General features: G+C 42.3%; 1 protein-coding gene across 30 annotated transcripts in view; it reads right to left on the bottom strand.

Moving 5' to 3' along the window:
* CAMK2G (calcium/calmodulin dependent protein kinase II gamma) overlaps positions 1 to 22,842 on the bottom strand; it is a 409,422-nt gene that overhangs the window by 142,599 nt on the left and 243,981 nt on the right. For all 30 annotated transcript variants that reach the window (XM_073596628.1, XM_073596634.1, XM_073596638.1 and 27 more), the window contains exons 4-5: positions 10,108 to 10,162; positions 268 to 333 (exon numbers count right to left, since the gene is read on the bottom strand). In XM_073596628.1, coding sequence (XP_073452729.1) covers positions 268 to 333; positions 10,108 to 10,162 — 121 coding nt within the window. The remainder of the gene's footprint in view (positions 1 to 267; positions 334 to 10,107; positions 10,163 to 22,842) is intronic.

Raw genomic sequence — 22,842 nt, 5'->3', positions numbered from 1 at the left:
ATACACCATAGCATGACAATAAGTGATGGCCAGTGAAGGATGGATGCATTCTTATCCCTGAGAATGAGATAACACTCCACAAACCCATTCCTCATAGGAATGCTTATGTCACTGCAACAAGCGGGCTCACAGAGTAATAATAACGACAGTGAGTTGATATTTTCCATAGGCATCATGCCTCAGAGGCAAAAGATTTTCCCTTGAAAGGCAGGAAGATGACAGAGAAACGACTTCTCAGACTTCAGAATGTGAAGGATTTATTCTTACCTGGCATCTGCCTCACTGTAGTATTCTCTCGCTACAATGTCTTCAAACAGCTCTCCACCTGTGACCCTGAAAAATACAGACACAAAGACTACTGAAAAATGGGCAAAAATAAAGAAATAAATAAGCAAACAGCAAAGCAAAGCAGAGAGCCCTAGGGCAGCCTGTGGCTGAGCATTTTTTTTTCTCTACAAGAGCGAGCCATAAAGGGTCAAGCGGTACTGTGCTAAGAGCAGCTCTTAGGAACTGCCAACTGACTGATAGCAGGCACAGTGCTTCAGCCTAGGCATTAACTACCCAGGAGGGACCCTTAACATTTCCCAGCAGACAAACAAACATAATGTATCCCATTAGAAGCAGGGAAGGTAGAAATCACACTTGTTCTTTTTCTCTAAGCATCAAAGGGTTTACATTTTCATTATTTCAGGAAAATTGTATACATCAAGGCAGTGGTTTTTATTCTCCATCATAATCCCATCAGTGCAAATACATATGTATTATGCTGCAGAAACAACATAAGCAGACATGATAATTGATATGGGGGGGGGGGGGGGGGACGACTAGAGAGAGGCTTCATGTGCCCCCAATGCAGGGCAATCTTCTCCCAGAAAAGCCTACTTTCTGGCCCTGTTTACACGGGGCAATGACATGCGCGTCCCATGCAGGGTCATCTTTTCCTGGCAAGGGGATGCATGGGTATTGCATGCAGCCTCGTGCCAGCACCCCATTGTTCTCTACCGAGACACGTAGATGCACAGGGTGAGTTTGTGGTCCCCGTATCTCATATTAGAAGACAACGGCTGCGTCCATGCAGAAGCATATCCCAATAGATGTCAATGGGACGCCAGCATGGGGACGTAAGCAAAATCTGTGAATCCCTGTGCCAGGAAAAGACAGCCCTGCACTGGGTGAGCATGACATCTCCCCACGTAAAGAAGGCCAGATAGGAGACTTTCCTGGCAACATGTGAAAATGGTGAAACCATCACTATGATTTTGCGCTGCTCCACCTATATAAACCTTAAAACGGACCTTTACCTGAAAAATAAAACATTTTACCAAGCTAATCCCTCCTCCACAGTTAAAAACACTGACTTTTTTTGTAATTCTTTATTCACTTTTTTTCTCCCTTCTTTCTGCTGGCTCCCCAGCCAGCTACCTTTTGGTTACCTATCTCACATATCCCAAGGGGCATTACTTCCTTCACTCATAGAATAGTATGTAAACAGAGGTGGTGCCAGATAACACAAACACATAGAGATCTGGTGCTGTGACGGTTTTCATATTGTTCTAGCGATGAAGGAAAATAATGCGTCTTGGGATATGTGATGTTGATATTCCAGCAGGTATTTCTATCCTCCATTCACAGAATATGTAAACAAAGACACAGCACCAGATCTCTGTCTGCACATGTGTGAGATCTAGCACCATGTCATTGGGGAGCCGGTAGCAAGACCAAGAAAGAGTCAGGCGGCTCCCTGTGATGTAAAAAAAGGAAGATGAGGGCATGGGGCAGCACCAGAAATAGGAGAGTGGTGTGAGAATACAGAGCTGGGCTTGTAAGTATATAATACAGCATAACAAAGCACCAAAGGTGGGGGGAAGGGATTCTGAAACTTTGACTGGAAGAGTGACATTTTTCCTTTAAGAGAATACAGAGTATTACCTGTAGCCCTGTTGTTACCAAGGGCAATGCGATAATATTTTCAGCTGCTTTCCAGTGTTCTGGCCTGAAAGGTACAGGATGGTGTGGGGTGCTGAATCGTTTAGAGTAGTTAATTCTTTTAACTGGAAGTTTTTGGTTAGACGTGAGGTTTTGTTTTAAGACAGCAATATCAGTCTAAACTAGCTTCTGGAACAGATACTTTGCTCAGTTACTGCCACTGTAATCTACCCTCTGGGGCCATCCTAAATTATTTGTCCAGATTATGCTCTTCTTTTACAATCACCAATGAAGGGGATCTCTTTAAACGCCTGGAGCAAGTTGGCTGTAATTGATTAGGTCTTTTCGTAAAAGCTTGTATTGGACTTTACTACATTGCTTCTGGTACTTTCCTAGCTGTATAAGAGTGTTCTGGCCTGGTATGTAATGAGGTAACCTCCAACCAGGTGGGTTTAACTGTGTATTGTATTATCAAGTTTATTTTTGTTCTGAGGTTGATGTCTCTATACATTAAGCTGAGCTATAGAAACCAAGCCAAACTAAGGGATGCTGTGGCTGACCATGACTACTGCCACGTTCTTGGAGCTAAACAATTTTCTGATGCACATTTACTTGCTGGATATAGTATTCACACTAATGTGTATGTGGCTAAAATTTATGATGTGAATTTTTGCAACACACACAGGTGACACATCTACCCTATCCGTGATATTGCCATTAAATAGATCATACAGTGCCTTGAAAAAGTATTCATACCCCTTGAACTTTTCCACATTTTGTCATGTTACAACCAAAAACCTAAATGTATTTTACTGGGATTTTATGTAATAGACTAACACAAAGTGGCACATAATTGCGAAGTGGAAGGAAAATGATAAATGTTTTTTTAAAAATGTTCAACAAATAAACATCTGAAAAGCATGGCGTGCATTTGTATTTAGCTCCCTTTACTCTGATACCCCTAACTAAAATCTAGTGGAAGCAATTGCCTTCGGAAGTCACCTAATTTGTAAATAGTGTCTGTGTGCAATTTAATCTCAGTATAAATACAGCTGTTCTGCAAAGCCCTAAGACCCCATTCACACAGGGACGACTTGTCAGGTGACCTAGTCGCCTGACAAGTCGCCTCCCGTTCTGTACTATGGAGCCGTTCTAAGGGGAGCGACGCAAGTCGCTCCGACTTAGAAAAAGGTTCCTGTACGACTTCGGGGGCGACTTGGGGCGACTTGCATAGACTTCTATGCAGAAGTTGTTTTGCAAGTCGCCCGGCCATTCGTTTGCAGGTCGCCTCGCTGAGGCGACCGGCAAGTCGTGTTGCCCCTGTGTGAATGGGGTCTCAGAGGTTTGGTAGAGAACCTTAGTGAACAAAAAGCATCATCATCAAGGCCAAGGAACACATCAGACAGATCAGGGATAAAGTTGTGAAGATGTTAATAGCAGAGTTAGGTTATAAAAAAAGCTCAAGCTTTGAACATCTCACTGAACACTGTTTAATCCGTCATCCGAAAATGGAGTAAGGCACAACTTCAAACCTACCAAGACATGGCTGTCCACCTTAACTGACAGGCTGGGTAAGGACAGCCTTAATCAGAGAAGCAACCAAGAGGTCCATGGCAACTCTGGGGGGAGCTGCAGAGATCCACAGCTCAGGTGGGAGAATCTGTCCACAGGACAACTATTAGCCCTCGTTCACACTGAACAAGGCTTTGAAATTGTGCAACTTCGTCTGAACTCATGCGATTTCAAAGCCACATTTCAGTCAGACTTCAGGGGTGACTTGAAAGACATATAGTGCAGGAACTACTTCTAAATCGGTGCGGAGCAGCAAAATTGGTGTTGAACAGATTGGGACGGTGCTATTGCCGGCAATAGGCTGCAATTTGAACTGTCAAATTGCGTTGATGTGAAAGGGGGCTTAGTCGTGCACACCACAAAACTGGCCTTTATGGAAGAGTGGCAAGAAGAAAGCCATTGTTGAAAGAAAGCTATAAGTCGTAATATTTGTAGTTTGTGAGAAGCCATGAGGGGGACACAGCAAACATGGAAGAAGGTACAACGTGACTCTTATAGGCTTATCTCACTGCTCAACGTGAATGTCAAATTACTAGCACGGGTGTTGGCCACTAGACTGTTGGAGATTGTGGCGGAATTGGTCCATCACGACCAGTCTGGCTTCATTCCTGCTCGGTCTACTGCACTGAATAGCCGCAGATTGTTCCTAAACACTCAAAACCCAGTAGATAACCTGGGCAACAGGGCTAGAATTTTCCCTCAACGCTGCCAAAGCTTTTGACAGCGTGGAGTGGAACTATTTGTGGGAGGTTCTACGTCGATTCGGTCAAATTCATATCTTGGGAGAAACTCCTATATGCTGCCCCCACGGCGAAGATAAGGATTAATGATACCTTGTGGGAGCCTTTTCCTCTGTTTCGTGGGACACGGCAGGGGTGCCCATTGTCACCCCTGCTGTTTGCCCTTGCATTGGTACCCCTGGCAGCTATGGTGCGAGCCTCCCCCAACATCGTGGGCTTCGGTAGGGGGCAGAGGACAAAATATCCCTGTACGCAGACGACACTCTGCTGTACATGGGAGATACTGGGGACTCCTTGAGGGCAGTGATGCGCCTAATCAATCAGTTCGGGCAGTTATCGGGCCTTGCCATAAACTTGCACAAGTCAGCTCTTCTACCGTTGGATCCTCTACCGGTGCCTTTGCCGGACGATATAGCTCACATACAGGTAGTCACTTCATTCAGATATTTAGGTATAGTGGTAACCAGGGACCCACGGGAATATATAACTTTGAACCTGAAACCAATACTTCAAAAATTTCAACACAAACATGCCAGTTGGTGTAGGTTACCGCTTTCAGTAACCGGACGTGTAAATCTCATAAAGATGATACGGGCTCCGCAACTGCTTTACATTCTGCATAATGCCCGATCTGGATACCACAGTATTGGTTCCGACGTATAGACTCACAGTTCAGGGCCCTCATCTGGAGAGGTGGAGTGGCGCGCATCAAGCTTGCCACTCTGCAACTCTCCAAGGATCAGGGTGTAATGGCTGTTCCGCACCCACAAATTTACTATTTTGCAGCCCAATTACAACATTTCACAGGCTGAGATCTTGGGACGGTTGCAGACTTTTCCAGGGATCTGCTCCTCGGCCCTGACACAGGCTACACTGCCCTGTCCTACTATCAAATTTACAAGCTCCTGACCTTTTGCCCTGCAGGGAGGGATGGGAGCGAGATGTTGGCCCCATTGACGGTGAACAGTGGGATCAGATTCTGGGAGTGGGCCCGTTCATGTCAGTATCTGTGGTGCAGAGGCTGTCACACCTGTTTATATTGCACCGAGTATACCGTACACCAGTACAGCTACATAAATGGGGTAGACAAGAGACTTCCATATGTCCAAAATGTCAGGCTCATCCGCGTGACCTCATCCATATGCTCTGGAGATGCCCCAAGCTGATAAGGTATTGGAACAAAATTGTCGCCAAAATTAACAATGTATACAAGGTTCAATTAGCAGTGGACCTGTTGACGTGCCTGTAGGGGAATCTCAATGAGGAATTGTACCCCCCTTCAGTGTACATCACCCTCACAAGGCTCTTATAGCTAGGAAGCCGATTGCCCGACTTTGGCTTTCGGCACAGGGCCCGAAGGAGGCACAATGGATCCAAATGGTTAATACCATCTTCATCCGAGAAAAACACACCTATCATAGGAAATCGCCAAAAACATTTATAAATTATCTGGCAGAGTTGGCTGAATGCCTGTGGCACCCCCACAGTTGGCCCTAGACAGGTTACTGATGGGATGGATGGTTTCCTCTACTGACTTCAGATGCTCATATTGGAATATGGATGACCTGTCAGAAGTGACTTACCCTTTCTTTAGAACACAAAGTCTTGAATGTATACTACCAGTTGGACTGACCTTTTCCTTTTAATTTAATTTAATTTTTCTACTTTTCTGATTGTTGCTATGTTTGATTGTTTGCACTCTCCTTCTCAAGAGAGCTTGGAACTCATGGTATTATGCAATGCTTCTCGATCATAAGAAAGATGAGTTGGCTATACAGTTACTACCATTCATGTACTGCTATGAGGATTTAAACTCCTGTTTTCCATGGATAGTATATCTATGCAACTGCACCATGTAATGCCCTGTGTTCTATTCAATAAAAACCTATTTTATTGATAAAAAAAAAAAAAAAAAATCATGGAAGAAGGTGCTCTGGTCAGTAAAGACCAAAACTGAACTTTTTGGCCTAAAAGCAAAACGCTATGTGTGGCTGAAAACTAACACTGATTGCACATGACCCTGAACACACCATCCCCATTGTGAAACATGGTGGTGGCGGCATCATGTTTTGGGGATGCTTTCTTCAGCAGGGATAGGGAAGCTGGTCAGAATTGATGGGAAGATGGATAGAGCCAAACACAGGGCAAGAAGAAAACTTGTTTGAGTCTGCAAAATACTTGAGACTGGAGCAGAGGTTCACCATCCAGCAGAACGACCCTAAACATACAGCCAGAGCTACAATGGAATGGTTTAGATCAAAGCATATTCATGTGTTAGAATGGCCCAGTCACAGTCCAGACCTAAATCCAATTCAGAATCTGTGACAAGACTTGAAAATTGCTGTTCACAGATGCTCTCTATTCAATCTGACAGAGCTTGAGCTATTTTGCAAAGAAAAAATATGCAAAAAATGTCACTCTCTAAATGTGCAAAGCTGGTAGAGACATCCCCAAAAAGACTTGCAACTGTAACTGCAGCGAAAGTTCTTTCTACAAAGTATTGACTGGGGGGGGGGGCTGAATACAAATGCACGCCACACTTTTCAGATATTTGTAAAAAATTTTGAAAACCATTTATCATTTTTCTTCCACTTCACAATTATGTGCCACTTTGTGTTGGTCTATCACATAAAATCCCAGTAAAATACATTTATGCTTTTGGTTGTAACATGAAAAAATGTGGATAATTTCAAGTGGTGCGAATACGTTTTCAAGGCACTGTATAATACAATTGAATTATTTCTCAGGTATAAGGCTCAGTTCACATATATGCGAATTGGATGCATTTTAAACTGCATCCGATTCGCATAACGTGAATCGGACCGGCTTTCAATGGAGCTGGTTGACACATATCCGGGGCGGCCACGATCCGTTTCTTAAAAGGGTGATTTTTGGTCCGGTTTAGGTACGAATTCAAGTAAAAATTTACACCTGAACTGGTGAACAAAACCGCATTGGACTAAGGACTGCAAACTGCAGCCGCATGTGTGAACCTAGCCTAATGGATGTCTACAAACAAAATAAAGTTTAGTAGGGCTTTCTAACTAAAAATACTCCAATTAAATTCTAAAGGACGATAGATGAATGTTAGCACACCTCTACAAAACCCTTTATTTTAATTTGCAAATGTCTGCAGATTTCGGACAATGGGAAATACTCTAACATTTTAATGGCTTGTGGACAAATGTAACTGATACCATTTAAGCTTTTGAGACAAAATGTAATATGGGAGGGATGTCAATTTTTTTACCAAGAGGGTGTGCTATCATTTATGGATGACCCATAAGACCACAAATTTGACATCTTTATTTGCCAACTGATCTAGGGAAAACAAGGGAAAGATTTTGAGGGTTAAGATTATGCATTTTAACACCAAATCCCTATGTCCCTATGTGAAGCTCTCTTGCATATGAAAGGGGGAATTTACTAAAATTAAAGCAGCCAGAATCTGGAGCAGCTTTGAAATTGAAAGACAGAAGCTGATTGGTTGCCATGCACAGTTTTTCCAGTCTTAATAAATTCCCATTATAATATCTTAAAGATTAGGAAATTACAGAACCTGCATGCTGTCCACACACAAAATCACAAGTAGTATTTGCAAGTGTCATCACCAAAGCATATTTATTGATAACCTATTAAACCTGTTTCTGTTCTGTTTTACTAATTCCGGCACATTTAAATTGCATCTCCCTTCTGAGATTCTTAATATGCTATTCTATCAATTACGATAGAGGGAAAAAAAACCAAAAAAACGAGCTGGAGTGCACTGGTATAAACGTATCCAAAGCGCAGTCATGAACAATGAAAATGGATAACTTGGTTTGATTACAAAAATATAAAACAGACAGAAGGAGGTTAAGAAGAGAAAGTGATTTATTTACAGAACATGTTTTAATCAAGAACAATCTGAATTTTGACACCTTTAATTATGCTGTTGTCTGTGACTTTTATGTCCTGAGATATAATGAACCTGGTCTGTTAGCAAAAGCATTATCAGGAATTATGACATACAGTGTTTTATTTAATAACACAACACTAACAACTATCCACAGAAACTAATAGTATTATGGAATTGCAGTGTACAGAAAAATGTTCATTCTAGGTGAAGCTGGCTTCTGAGGTGTTACTGAACATGTTACTGTTACATGTTACTGAGGAGTTACTGCACACAAAGTGCTTGCCAAGATTTCCACCCATTTCCCAAGGTGCCCCAGTAATAGGAAGTGAAGAGGAACCTCTACAGTGGGGTCACTAGAAGAGAGATCTTTACAAAAGGGGCTACAGATTAATATTCAATTGATAAACAGGTTCTCATTATTCCTCCAGGAGCTTTCCACAGGGTCTGAGGGAAGAATATTTAAACTGATATAAACCTACACAACCAACCCACACACATTGTGAAGGCTTCAAAAAATGGCTTTAAACATGGACAGCCAAGTGGTAAAAAGGACCCACCACACACAAACTATAGCTGCAGAGAAGCCTACCTTCATCCTTACTGGGGAGGTGGTGTGGGGTTTACAGTATTACTATACATATAGCGCCAACAGTTTGCGCAGCACTTTACAACATGAGAGCAGGTAGTAGTTACAATACAATTCAATACAGAAGGAATCAGAGAGCCCTGCTCGTTAGAGCGTACAATCTAGGAGGGAAGGTCAAGTGATACAAAAGGTAATAACTGCGGGGGATGAGATGATGGAGAAGTCAAAGTACAGCTGTTAGGTGGAGGCGGAATAGGATTCTCTGAAGAGGGTGGTTTTTAGGGATCGTCTAAAAGCAAACCGAGTAGGAGATAATCAGACAGATTGGGGTAGGGAGTTCCATAGGATGGGAGAGGCTCTAAAAAGTCATGGAGGCGAGCATGGGAGGTGGTGACGAGGGAGCTAAAGAGCAGGAGGTCTTGGGAGGAAGAGAACGATTAGGCTGGTATTTTGAGACTAGGTTAGTAATGTAGCTGGGGGCTGAATTGTGGATGGCGTTGTAAGTTGTTGTTGGTATTTTGAATTTAAAGTGGTTGTAAACCCACTTTTTTGGACTTCTACCTATAGGTAAGCCTACAATAAGGCTTACCTATAGGTAGTGGAAATATCTCCTAAACGTGAGCCGTTTAGGAGATATTACACTTGTAGTCCACCGGGAATTCCAACGGCGCATGCGCAGGGAAGAAACAAAGTGCCGTTTCTTCCCTAGCCTATGCCGTTAATCGCGGCTCCCTGCGCATGCGCGGGAGTGACATCACGCGGCTCAGACAAATCACAGAGCTGGAGACCGCGGCCCAGAAAGAAGAGGGCCAGAAGATGGATGCTGCCCACACAGGGGACATCGCTGGATTCTTTTGCAGGCAAGTGGCACATAATGGGCTAGTATGCGATGCATGCTAGCCCATTATGCTTTTCAATTGCAGGCTGCAGCAGCGAGCAAAAGAGGAAGTAAAACCCATCAGGGTTTACTTCCTCTTTAATTTGTTGGGTGAGCAGGAGCCAGTGGAGGGATTGACAGAGAGGAGTAGTAGACATGGAGCAGTTTGTAAGGTGGATGATCCTGGCAAAAGCATTCATGATGGACTGAAGGGGTGATATCCTATGGAAAAGTAAGCCAATAAGAAGGTAGTTGCAGTAATCAAGGCATGAGATGACCAGGTAGTGAAATAGGAGCTTTGTGGTGTCATTGGTTAGACAGGGACGTATTTTGGAGATGTTGTGGAGGTTGAGGCGTCAAGATTTGGACAGTGATTGGATGTGAGGCCTAAAGAATAAATCAATGTCCAGGAATACACCTAGAACCTTGGGAGATAGGACAATTGCATAATATATACACAACTTTTAAAACCCAATTTGTTTTGTAATAATCAAAGGAAAGTACTTACAGGTCAAAAACAAGATAATGAAAACCTTCTTCTGAAATACTTTCATGGAGGCGCACTGCAAAGGAAAAAAGAAAGATTTCAGCAAAGGCACTCATCATTTAAATATCAAGTATTATGAAGTAAAAAACGAACTGGAGGAACAACAAAATCACAAAGATTATAGAATCAGACTACCAGATGTCCAGTTTTGCACAAATACACTATACATACAATTTTATGTGTTAAGCATTTGGCCATTAGTCTTCAGTGGCCTAAAAAAAGCTAGGGAGGTCAATTAAAGGCATGGCTTTAGACTTGGAAAAAAAAACAGTTCTCAGTAGTACCCCTATAGAGCAGGGTAGGGCAATTCTCTGAACAAGGGGGACCGAGTCACAGGCTGAAAAAACACAGGTGATGCTTGTGCCAGGTACTGTGTATCCAAACTGGAGGTTTGACCTTCGTGCTATCAAAAAGTGTCCTGAAGCCGCTACTAAAAGAGATGACCATCATATTTAAAGCGGAATGTCACCCAAAAGAGGAAGTTCTGTTTGTCTGCCTCCTCCCCACCTCCTCTAATTCGTTGCACTGGTTTTGACAGGTAACCGCTCCAACATCTGGTCGGGTCACCGTGGCGATCTGGCAAGACGTTTGCCCCTCTCCCCTTCCCCCGCAGCCTTCTGGGACAGGTCACAGGTCCCAGAAAACTATGAGACCATTCATAAAAGCGCAGTGTGACTCGCGCATGTGCAGTGGGAAGCCGGCTTCCCAAAGTAAACATGCCGGTGCCTGGACTAGAAGACAGCCGAAGAGACTGCTCGGGTGAGGATGGTGCTGGATCACTGGACAGGTCAGTGTCCTATTATTAAACGTCTTAATTTTTTTTCCCAGAACCGCTTTAAGCAAACCGAGATAGAAATTGATCACTAATATGAGGCGGATACACATACATGGTGACTGGGGATGGGAACAAATATGACTCAGAATGGCCCATACTAGAGCTGCACGATTAATTGTTAAGAATCGTTATCGCAATCATTTCCGTCTTGCGATCTTGACAAAGTATTTCCCGTCTCTTTGTATGCAGAGAAAAAAACACGGGGCAGTCTGCCAAGAATCACAACATTCTTTAGCAGTGGAACTCAACTATAAACATTCTAACAATTTGTCCTTTAGATCAAAGGAATACACTTTGGTGTTTAAATGAGGGAAGTTTAACCACTTAAACACTAAACCTTTTTCTGACATTTGTTGGTTTCAAGTTAAAATCATTTTTGTTTGCCTAAAAATGACTTGGAACCCCCAAACATACATATATTTTAGTAGAGACCCTAGAGAATAAAATGGTGATTGTTGCAATATTTTATGTCACACTGTATTTGCGCAGCAGTCATTCAAATGCAATTTTTTGGGAAAAAATTACACTTAAATGAATTTAAAAAAAAAAAAACTAACCAGTAAAGTTAGCCCAATTTTTTTTGTATAATGTGAAAGATTTTACGCTGCGAGAATCATGATCTTTTTATTCTAAGCAAAAAAAAATTGTGATTCTCATTTTGGCCATAATCGTGCAGCTCTAGGCCCTACCATCATTTTTTGTTTTCAGGGTGAAGAACTGATGCTGCATCTGTCCGTCAGCTTGAACACTGAGAACCAAGCAATCAAACACCACTAATCTTTCGGTTCTCAGAGCTCCCTGAGCAGAGAGCTGGTGACTGTCAGCAAATATTGCAATGCCTCAGGGGCAGGTGTCAGTCTGGAGGATTGGGCATCCCTACGGCAAGCTGCATCTGCATTTAGATTGTCCTGCTTAAAAACCACAACAGATATTGATGCCTCCATGATTGAAAGAACTGAAATTCAATGAATGAAAGGGGCAGGCTATGGGACAGTGATGCTGAACGTTCCCAGAAAAGAAGGCAGGCTCTATCTTGCTGCAGCTTCTAATGCACACTGGGAGAAGCTCATGGTGTTCAGTGAAATCACAGCAAGCAGTTTCAGTACATGAGAGGAGCCTGTATCACTGTGCAAGTAGCTTTAATCAAAAACTTTACTTTTTTTTTTAACTCATCAGTTCTATAAATGCATTTGAAAAACTACATACAGTACATCACTTTTGTGCATGTAAACTTGCTTTGTCTTTCATTTTGTTTAATGTTTTGCAAGAGTTTGGATAACTTCCATTTCTGTCTACAGGGCTTGAAAAACAAAAAAAAAATAGAATCAGAAAAAATAGTGTAGTAGATACATAAGTAAAGGCACATTCGGGCTGGGTTGTTTTTTAGGCGACTCGACATGCCTCTCAGCAAATAGCTTGGGGTGTCTACTTTCCAAAATGGGGTCATTTGGGGGGGTTTTGAACTGTCCTGGCATTTTATGCACAACATTTAGAAGCTTATGTCACACATCACCCACTCTTCTAACCACTTGAAGACAAAGCCCTTTCTGACATTTTTTGTTTACATGAAAAAATTATTTTTTTTTGCAAGAAAATTACTTTGAACCCCCAAACATATATTTTTTTAAAGCAAATGGCCCTACAGATTAAAATGGTGGGTGTTTCATTTTTTTTTTTTTTTTTCACACAGTATTTGCACAGCGGGGAAGATTTGCCGACCGCCGCAGGCGCTCCGGGGGGGGGGGGGGTCCAATCGGACCCCCCACCCGTGGGCAGGCAAGGACGTACCTGTAAGTCCTTTTGCCTGCCCGTGCCATTTTGCCGACGTACATCGTTGTGCGGCGGTCGGCAACTGGTTAAAAAAAAAAAAAAGTCATACTTACCTCCACTGTGCAGTTCGTTTTGCACAGAGTGGCCCCGATCCGCCTCTTCTGGGGTCCCCCGGTGGCGCTGGTAGCTCCTTCCCACATCGAGTGCCCACGTTGGAGAAGGCTCTCCTAAGGTGGACACCCGTGCAGGCACGCTCCCGAGTCCTGCTTCTGTGTCCATTCACACAGAATGCCGGACTTGGCTCCGTCCCCGCATCATTGGATTTGATTGACAGCAGCGGGAGCAAACGGCTGCGCTGCTGTCAATTTATCCAATCAAGAGCCGAGACAACGGGCAGAGAGGTAGAGGGGGGGGGGGCTGGTCAGTGTCAGAGGTTTTTTCACCTTAATGCATAGGACCCCTTTAAATTATGGGTTTTTTTTCCTATTAAGGCCCCTTTCACACTGGGGCAGGGGCGGCATCGACTGTAAAAGGGCGGTACTTTTAGCGGCAGTATTCGGCTGCTAGCGGGGGGGGTGGATTACCCCCCGCTAGCGGCCGAGAAAGGGTTAAAATCACCCGGCGCTATAGCCATGCTGCCCCATTGATTTCATTACACCGCTCCAAAGATGCTGCTAGCAGGACTCTTTTTTACCATCCTGCCAGCGCACCACTCCAGTGTGAAAGCCCTCGGGGCTTTCACATTGGAGACACAGCAGCGGCTCTTTCAGGGCGCTTTGCAGGCACTATTTTTAGCGCTGTAGCACCTGCAAAGCGCCCTAGTGTGAAAGGGGACTTAGAGTGCAAATTTAATATTGTTAAAACTTATACTAGATTTTTTGATAGGGTTTATATATACTTTAAAATGATTATATTTAATTTCATGGAGGTCATGAAGATAGTAACAAGGTCTGGTTAGAAGGGTAAATTAAGTGCATTTATAAGGAGAGAATTTGCTATGTCTCTGTATAGAGTATACGCAATCTACAAATAGTGTTAGCACTTTTCTTTATTTTGAATTTTGCCACTTTTTAACAGTTTACCATTTTTTAATCTTTACACAGCTATATAATTCACAGACTAATTTAAAGTCATATATGTTATTGGATGAGAGACTTAGGCCTCTTTCACACGGGGCAGATCAGTCATGATCCGCCCCGTGAACACACGCTGGCTCAGCGGGGATCGCTCCACCGATCCCCGCTGAGCAGGAAGATGACAGGTGCATCGCTGCACGCTGTGCAGCGACGGACCTGTCAGAGCGCCGCTCTCCCCTATGGGGGGATCGGATGATGACGGTCCGTAGTGTCCGTCGTCATCCGATCCGATAACGGAGGGAAAAGTAGGTTTTTCCTCCGTTACACTTTTCGGATCGGAGCGGGGTCGGATGTCAGCGGACATGTCACCGCTGACATCCGACGCTCCATAGGGATTACTGTATGTCCGTTTTTCATCCGAAAACGGATGGATGAAAAACGGACATACGGATCATCCGTGTGAAAGAGGCCTTACAACATGAAACATGAGAGCAAAGTAGGGCTGAAACAACTAATCGATTATGAAATTAATCGATTACTATTTCCATAATCGATTAATCGGCCAGTAATATAATGGGGTTGAAAAAATTAAAATGACCCCTTTATAGTACAAAAAGAGCAAATAATCGCTACTGTAGATGTTACTTTCACAGTTCTACAGTAAAAAAAAAAAATGAACCCCTTACAGTAGTGATTATCTGCTTTTTTTGTTTTTTTTTTTAACCCCATTATGTTACTGAACGTCTTAGACCTGGTTCACATCTAGGTGTTTTTTGGTGCAGATCAAAAGCAAACTGCCTAGGTGTGTACCGAGCCTTATTCTGGCCACATGGATCAATTTTCAGACGAGAATATTCAGACGAAAAATCTTTGTACATTCGCTGAATGAAAGAATGTTGTTTGAAATTTTCACTTGTTTTTAAAACGAATGTAATTTCTGAACGAAAACCACATACACTGTCTGAAAATTCCTTTGACCAAGAAGTTTTCTATTTCCAAATTTTCCCGTCACTGTGGTTGAAAATGAACGTCGACTTGACCCCACTAACGATTAGAAAATCGAACAAACGCTCTTAAAAATTTTTTTTTTGAAGGAAGACATTTGATCTCTGAGTCTGACAATATTTATCAGATTCACTCTTTTAATAGTATGTACAGTATATCTCTAACAGTTTATACAGTATATCTCCTCTAATAGTATATACAGTATATCTCCTCTAATAGCATATACAGTATATATCTCTTCTGTCTGTTATTCTCAGAGTGGATTAGATATTTTGCTCCCTAACCATATAGTTGGTTATTTATATTTACCGCTGCATAGAGATATTTAAGAATAAATTGCCTTTTTTTAAAACTTTACATATTAACTAAATTATACGCCACACACTTTTTTTTTTAAGGTTATTAACCGATTAAATCGAAACAATAATCGGCCAACTAATCGATTATGAAAATAATCGTTAGTTGAAGCCCTAGAGCAAAGTGCAACAGAGTTGAAAGAGGAAATGGCTCCTGTTTGTATGAAATATAGCTGTAATATATATATATATATATATATATATATATATATATATATATATATATATATATATATATATATATATATATATATATATATATATATATATATATATAGCAGATGGCAGAACAACTTTTATTGCATTTAGCACACAAGGATTTTACTGGATGCCTTATCTATGTCAGACAACAGGTACACTACACTAAACAGAGAAGCAATTACATCTTTTAAGGCTGTGAAGTTGTTAGGCTATTACTTGCAACAACTCCCCAGCGATTCAAGTATTGCTACTCAGTAGCAGTTAGTATCTATTTAGCATGCCATCCAATATTGATGGGTGTCACCCAAAAGGTGTAATCAACAACCAGAGCAGCTAATAAGTTGTTAAAGAGATAATTATCTAGCAGACACACAGTTACATACTTGATCTAACACTCGCTTTCATTGCAATTTTACCAATCTGACTTAACTCTGTCACATACCAAAATACAAGCATAACATTCAGAAAGAGCAATTATGAAAACTGGATGGTACTGGCCTTACTAATCTACTAATGATATATTTTATAGGGATTATCTTTGAATGAGAAGGACCTAAAATATTCTATCTATACTTTTATTTTTACAGCTCGGGAAAGCACAAGAGCAAAATTATATGAAATCTATGTGAAAATATACATTATTTTGGGTATGCCTACAAAGTTAAAATCCTATATATTAAGATTAAATCAAAGCTTTACAGATAATATTCATCAACCAAGTTGAGATAGGCAAGCTTTATGTGAGTATAAAACATACAAGTTAGGAATGCTCTCTTTCTACTGCTATATTTCTTGATTAGGGCATGAGTATAATGGCGCGTACACACGAGCGGAATTTCCGTCAGAAAAAACTTGGATGGTTTTTCCGACGGAATTCCGCTCAAGCTTGCCTTGCATACACACGGTCACACAAAAGTTCTCTGAACTTCCGACTGTCAAGAACTCGGTGATGTACAACACTACGACGAGCCGAGAAAATGAAGTTCAATGTTTCCGAGCATGCGTGATTTTTTTGCGCGTCCGAATTGCATACAGACGAACGCATTTTTGGATAGGAACTTTTTCCGACCGAAAAATAGAGAACCTGCTCTCAATATTTTTCTGGCTGGAATTCTGCCAGCAAAAGTCTGATGGAGCATACACATGGTCGGAATTTCTGACCAAAAGCTCTCATCCGACTTTTCAAGACAGTAGTAAAACTCCACGCTTAGGATCAAACCGGGTTGCAGCCCCCCCCAATGGGCTCCCCTAAGGGGCTATAATGAAAATAAAATTAATTAATATCACATGTTTAGTTTTTATAAGGTGTGGGTAGGTATACCGTTGTTGCACATATAGAGCATTACCACCCCTCATTATAATAGGGTAGCGCCACTCACCCCACCTCTTTTTATTCACATCCGACTTTTGCTGGCAGAATTTCTGATCGTGTGTATGGGGCATTGGAAGGAACATTACATTACGTACAACTAACAGTATATGCATTATTTGATTCAAATGATATGCATCTAACTTGGGATGAGTTCACATCTGTGAGATGTGTCAGTGTATGTGCATTGTTGCGCATTTTGCACGCATTACCCTGTGTTGCGGTAGGACAGCCCATTCGTTTGAATGGGCTGCCTACTGCATCTAAATCACAACAAAGAAGTGCACGATCATTTTTTACTTTATTACCATGCAATTTGTCTCAGTTTCTCACTCACTTTGGCAAGGTGTGTTTGGGTGCATTTATGTTTAGGCATTTGCTTTTTTGTTATTAAAAACTTTTTATTTTTATGCAAGGATGAAAGAATTGTTCACCTCTGAGCTTCTCTCATCCTTCTAAATGTTTCTTCAAGTTCATGAGAAACAAAACAGAGAGTCACATTACCAGTACCGCAAGCATCCTGAAAGTCCTTGTCCTCAAAATGGACCACCCACATCAGTATTTTAGTATATACAGCAATATCAATGACAGCAGCTACCTGTGTGGCACAATATCTGACCAAAGCATAGCCACCCCAGACATACTGTCCCTTGATCAGTATTTAGAACAGTGTGACTGTTAAAGCTGTGTGCACGGGTTTTCTTCTGATCTGTGAAGCAACTTAGAACACAGCATTTACATTTTGAACTGGATCTAATGGGGCAGTGCTTGCTTGTATATACTGTTGAATTTGCTTAAAGCGGAGCTCCACCTTCTGCCTCCCCCCACCCTGCTGGTACATTTGGCACCTTTTGGAGGGAGAGTGGATACCTGGTTTTGACAGGTACCCGCTCCAACTTTTGGCTCAGTTCGCAGCATCAAGTGAGCCGGAAGTTTGGCTCTCCCTCCTTCCCCCGGCAGTCGGCCTATATACAGAGGGATTTGTGCATGCGCAGTAGGAAACCGGCTGTGAAGCTGCAAGGCTTCACTGCTGGTCTTGTTTAGCTGAGATGGTGGTGTTAGCACCCTAGAGCCGATGCAATAATTGGCTCGGGTGAGGACACCGCTGGATGCCTGGATAGGCAAGTGCGGAACACCTCTAAGTTTATCAGGGTATCCCACTTTGACAAATATGAACTACTTCACACATTGCAGACAAAGGAAAATCAGAAACAGGACAGTAGCAACTGAAACAGACCTCAAACTGATCTTGAATACAAACCAATACTTGATAGATTTATACAATTTGGCTGCATTTGACTTGACCCCCCAACTCTAGCCACAAAATATACATATACTTTAAAATTAAAGCTTAGTGTCGCCAGCCTGCAGTGTGATGATGCCGATTTACTGTACAATGAGCAAGCAGAAATATGACTGGATGCTGAAAAGATGAACCTGACAACAGTGTGGCAAATATCTGTGAATCACAAGACTAACTGATCAAAACCCCAAATCCTTTGACAGGTTAGAAAAGCCCACTAATGTATTTACGTCAGGTTTATATTTAGCCATCGGCCCGGAGTTAAGCTTTAAAGTGGTATTAAATCCTTGTTAGGAACAAAATAGCAGCATACCACAAATACTCCCTTCTTTGTTACCCACCATAAGGTGGATATGCTGTGGTACAGGGTCCCTCTGGAGCCCCAGCATAGTCACTCTTGCATGCGTGAGCTCAGGCTGCATTTTGTCATGTCATCGCTCCTAGTGCACAGGAAACAAGAGCCCAAATCACCTCCTCAAAGGGTTTGGACTTGTAGACAGGAGACAACTTCCCTTTATGTAAAAAGTGAAAGGGATTATACAGTCCGGGCGTATGAATCTAAGTGACCTTTTAGTGAGGTAAATAGTGCATGCTCCCTTACCAGAAATTTACAAAAGCACAGCTGAAAATAATCGAACAAGAAGCTGATCAGACATGGAAAAAGTGTTCTGGGACAAAATGAGGAAAAATACTTTCTAAGTACACTTTCTTTGATGGCCCTAAAGCAGCAGCCCCTAACCTTTTTGGCACCAAGAACCCATTTTGTGGCAGCCAATTTTTCTAGGGACCACAGGGGGGGTGTATGAAGTCGGTCCTTAGCTCACCCTTTACATAGCAGTTCAACCTTTAAAGAAGTCCCACAGTGTCCTCATTCCCCCCACCCCCCCGGTTACATTACAGTGCCCCTTTACAGTACAGTCTTCTTTATATCCCCTTTAAATTACAGTGCACCTAGCAATCACAGCCCCCTCCCACCATCACACTGGAACTTGCCTCCTGCTGTCCGGTACAGTTACTAACAGGCTATGGACCGGTACCAATCAGCGGCCCAAGTGTTAGGGCTCCCTGGCCTAAACTGAAACCTGAATGGTGCAGTTAGGGTTTAATACTACTTTAGGCTAAGTTCACACTAGAAAAAAATTCTAATGCTGACACTAACGCGAACCAACGCGCCTATATCGTTAATGTGCACTTTTGCCGCATTTAAACCAACACGCCTATATTGTTAATGTGCACTTTTGGCGCATTTAAAGTGTAAGTCCATGCAAAATCCCTGCATCTACAGACACCAGAGATCTAACACTAACCTCTCTATCCCTGTAAAGAAAAAACACGAGTATACATACCTTTTTGGAAGCCGATCTGACCGAATCCCACGCTGAGCTGTAAGCCGTGATTTCTCTGTGTAAGCGGGTGCAGAGGAGACAGAGGATGACAGAAGCCCCATAGTAACGCTATGGGTGACGTCACTTCACATTAATTTCACAGTCGTTGTCCTCCGTGTTCTCTGCAGAGTTCTAGCACTGGAGATCGGGTCAGATCGTCTTCCAAAAAGGTATGTATAGTCATCTTTTCTTTACAGGGATAGAGAGGTTAGTGTTAGATCCCTGGTGTCTATAGATGCAGGGATTTTAGATTTTGCATGGACTTCCACTTTAAGGCTCATTAACCGCTTGCTGACCACCCCACGTACTGCGGAACGGCGGCTCTCATGGGCAGAATCATGTACCTGTACGTGATCCTGCCCTTCCGAGTCTGCAGTGCGGCATGTGCACCGCCGGCGATCCGCTCCTGCTGTGATTAGACACAGCGGGAGCCAATCAGTGGGTCAGGTGGCCCTCCGATCGTTCCCGACAGAGGCAGAATGGCGATCACCGTTCTGTGACAAGGAAAGACAGAGATCCTGTGTTTCTGCTAAGCAGGAACACAGATCTCTGTCTTTCCAGAGTTAAAAAAAAAAAAACACAGAGGTGATCAAATACCACCAAAAGAAAGCGCTGTGTGTGGGGGAAAAAAGGACATTGTTTATTTGGGTACAGCGTCACACGACTGCACAACTGTCAGTTTTTTTTATTAAGAGGGAAGTGTTTTTCCACCTCACTGATAACGCTTATCAAACATGCTGTAAATGATACATGCACATTTACAGCACATTACCATAGACTTGAATGGAAGGACTTGCCAAGTTTCAACTCCTCCCAGACTCGATATGTAGCTTCATTTTTCCTACAAAGTGACACAAAACACTTTTTTTTAAATGTGAACAGCTCTGCTTTGCAAGTATTGGGGAGCAGCAAAAACACACCCGTGGTGCCCTTTCACACTGGGGTGGTGGGGGCGTCGGCGGTACAACAGCGCTATTTTTAGCGCTGCTGTACCGTCGTTCTTGCAGCTGTATTCGGCCGCTAGCGGTGTGGTTTTAACCCCCGCTGGCGGCCGAAAAAGGGTTAAAATCACTCGTACAGCGCGGCTATAGCCGCGGTATAGCCGTGCTGTCCTATTGATTTCAATGGGCAGGAGCGGTTTAGGAGCGGTGAATACACCGCTCCTTCACCGCTCCAAAGAAGCGGTTTGCAGGACTTTTTTCACCGTCCTGCCAGCGCACCGCTTCAGTGTGAAAGCCCTCGGGCTTTCACACTGAACAAACAGCGGAGGCTGTTTAGGGGCGGTTTGCAGGCGGTATTTTTAGCGCAATAACGCCTGAAACCGCCCCAGTGTGAAAGGGGTCTAAGGTCAAAGTCACAAAGCAATCCAGGAAGGAAAAAAAAAAATAACCCAGTTCAAATGAGATTCACCTAGTTCCAACTAAAAAAATTCAGGTAGCCCATTGCGGTCAATTGGAGCACTTGTTTCCAGACTATGAAAGTACTTTTGGTTTCAGTCTTTTACAAGATAATGAGTTTGACATTTTAGTCATCCATCCCCTGATGAAGACACTCAGATAGCCATCAAAAATTAGTGCTATGCTGAAGAGCTCTTAGGCACTCTCTAAATAACCACAACATATGAATATAAATATATTTCTTCTTCTTTAAATCCAGGGAGTGCCCACAGAAAGAATCATTACAACATACATCACAGTACCATTAATGCACAAGTCACTTTAACCTTTACTATTTAAAGCGATGCAGAAAGTAGTTTTAAGAAAACTTAGATAGGATCTTTGAAGACATTGCTAGATTATATAAATCAAATATTATATTTATTTTTTACAATTCTTTAAAAAGGGAAGATTCAATTTCAGCTGTGCTAAAATGAACTGCTCTACAGCAAAAAAAAATGTTGAGCAATCCAAAATCTTAATTAGATGTCCATTGAAATACATTACTTGACCTGCCAGTACAAAGCAAAAATTCCACAATTGTAAATAGAGACTGCCTCGTATTTTCTTAAACCGTCAACTAAATCTGTAAAAGGTCCAGTAAAAATGGAATTTCTGTTGCCTTAACAACAGTCAATACTGTTTGAACTAATAGCTGTAGTCATGGCAACAAGATTCTGCAAATGCTTTGGCCACTGTATGATCCAAAATTATTGTATAGCGATCCCAGTACAACTCTTCAGTTGGCATGAGGATGGATCATTTGATTAGATATGATGCAATCACTTTCACCATTTGGTCACATCTGAGATTGTTTCTAAACCAGAGGGAAATAAAGAAGATCCTAAAACTCGGCAGTGCTCGCCTTTCAGAGGAGCTGAACAATGATGTGGCTGAAATGACCACTCAGGGGAATATGGAACTGGGCTTTGCCTTCTTAGTAGATAAACTTGTCATCCTGACAAAGAGCTGTGTTTTGTGGATGTTTTGGTATTACAAGGTATTTATCACCAAATGAACCTGCAAGCAATAAAAAACAGAATGAAAGAGCTCCTAAAATTTGGTGCAACAACCGTCCCAAATGCTAAGTGAAATACTTTTTCCATTATATAGGAAACTAACAAAAAATTTAGCAAGTCAGTCTCTGTATGGAGGGAGGGAGTAAACTGTTAGGTGCTACCATAGATGACCAATGTGCAGTTAAAGCACAACAAGAAAACAGAAAAAAAACTTTGCACTCAAGGTAAAAAAAAAAAAATTACTAGTGAATAGGCTGTGGAACAGCAGAACTCTACCATCATAATTCTAGGTATAAAACAGGTGTACTCGCCCTTTAATCACTTGCTTACTGGGCACTTAAACACTCTTCCTGCCCAGGCAAATTTTCATCTTTCATCGCCGTCACACTTTGAATGACAATTGCGCGGTCATGCTGCACTGTAACCAAATTACATTTTTATCATTTGTTTCCCACAAATAGAGTTTTTTTGGTAGTATTTAATCACTGCTTATTTTTCGCTAAGAAAAAAAAAAAAAGAAAATCCAAAAAGGAACATCAACTTTGGGGGGAAAAAAAAATGAGGCAGCGCTGATAGGCACCGATAAGGCAATACTGCTAGGCGGCACTGGTGACTCCAATAGGGGAGAAAAAAGCAGATTACCAATCTTCTGTTTACATCACGTGATCAGCTGTCATTGCCTGATAGCTGATCACGTGGTTAGGGGCCGGGATCAGCCTCTTACTCTGATCTGTGAGCAGCTGAGTCTCATTGACTTGCTGATCACAGGGCGTGCAGGCAGCTCATGCACAGGAGGATGTCTACTGATGCCCTACCGGCAATTAAGGTCCACACTGTAGCCATCATTCGGCTATAGTGCGGGCGGGAGGAGGTTAAAAATCAATCATTCAATAAAGGATATAACTAAAATGACACAAATTGCGCAATAAAGCGTAAATCAC

This window comes from Aquarana catesbeiana, linkage group LG08 (assembly GCF_042186555.1).
Source record: "Aquarana catesbeiana isolate 2022-GZ linkage group LG08, ASM4218655v1, whole genome shotgun sequence".
Taxonomy (NCBI): Eukaryota; Metazoa; Chordata; class Amphibia; order Anura; family Ranidae; genus Aquarana; species Aquarana catesbeiana.
The sequence above is the reverse complement of the archived record's forward strand: the minus strand, read 5'-3'. Positions and strand labels throughout refer to the sequence as shown.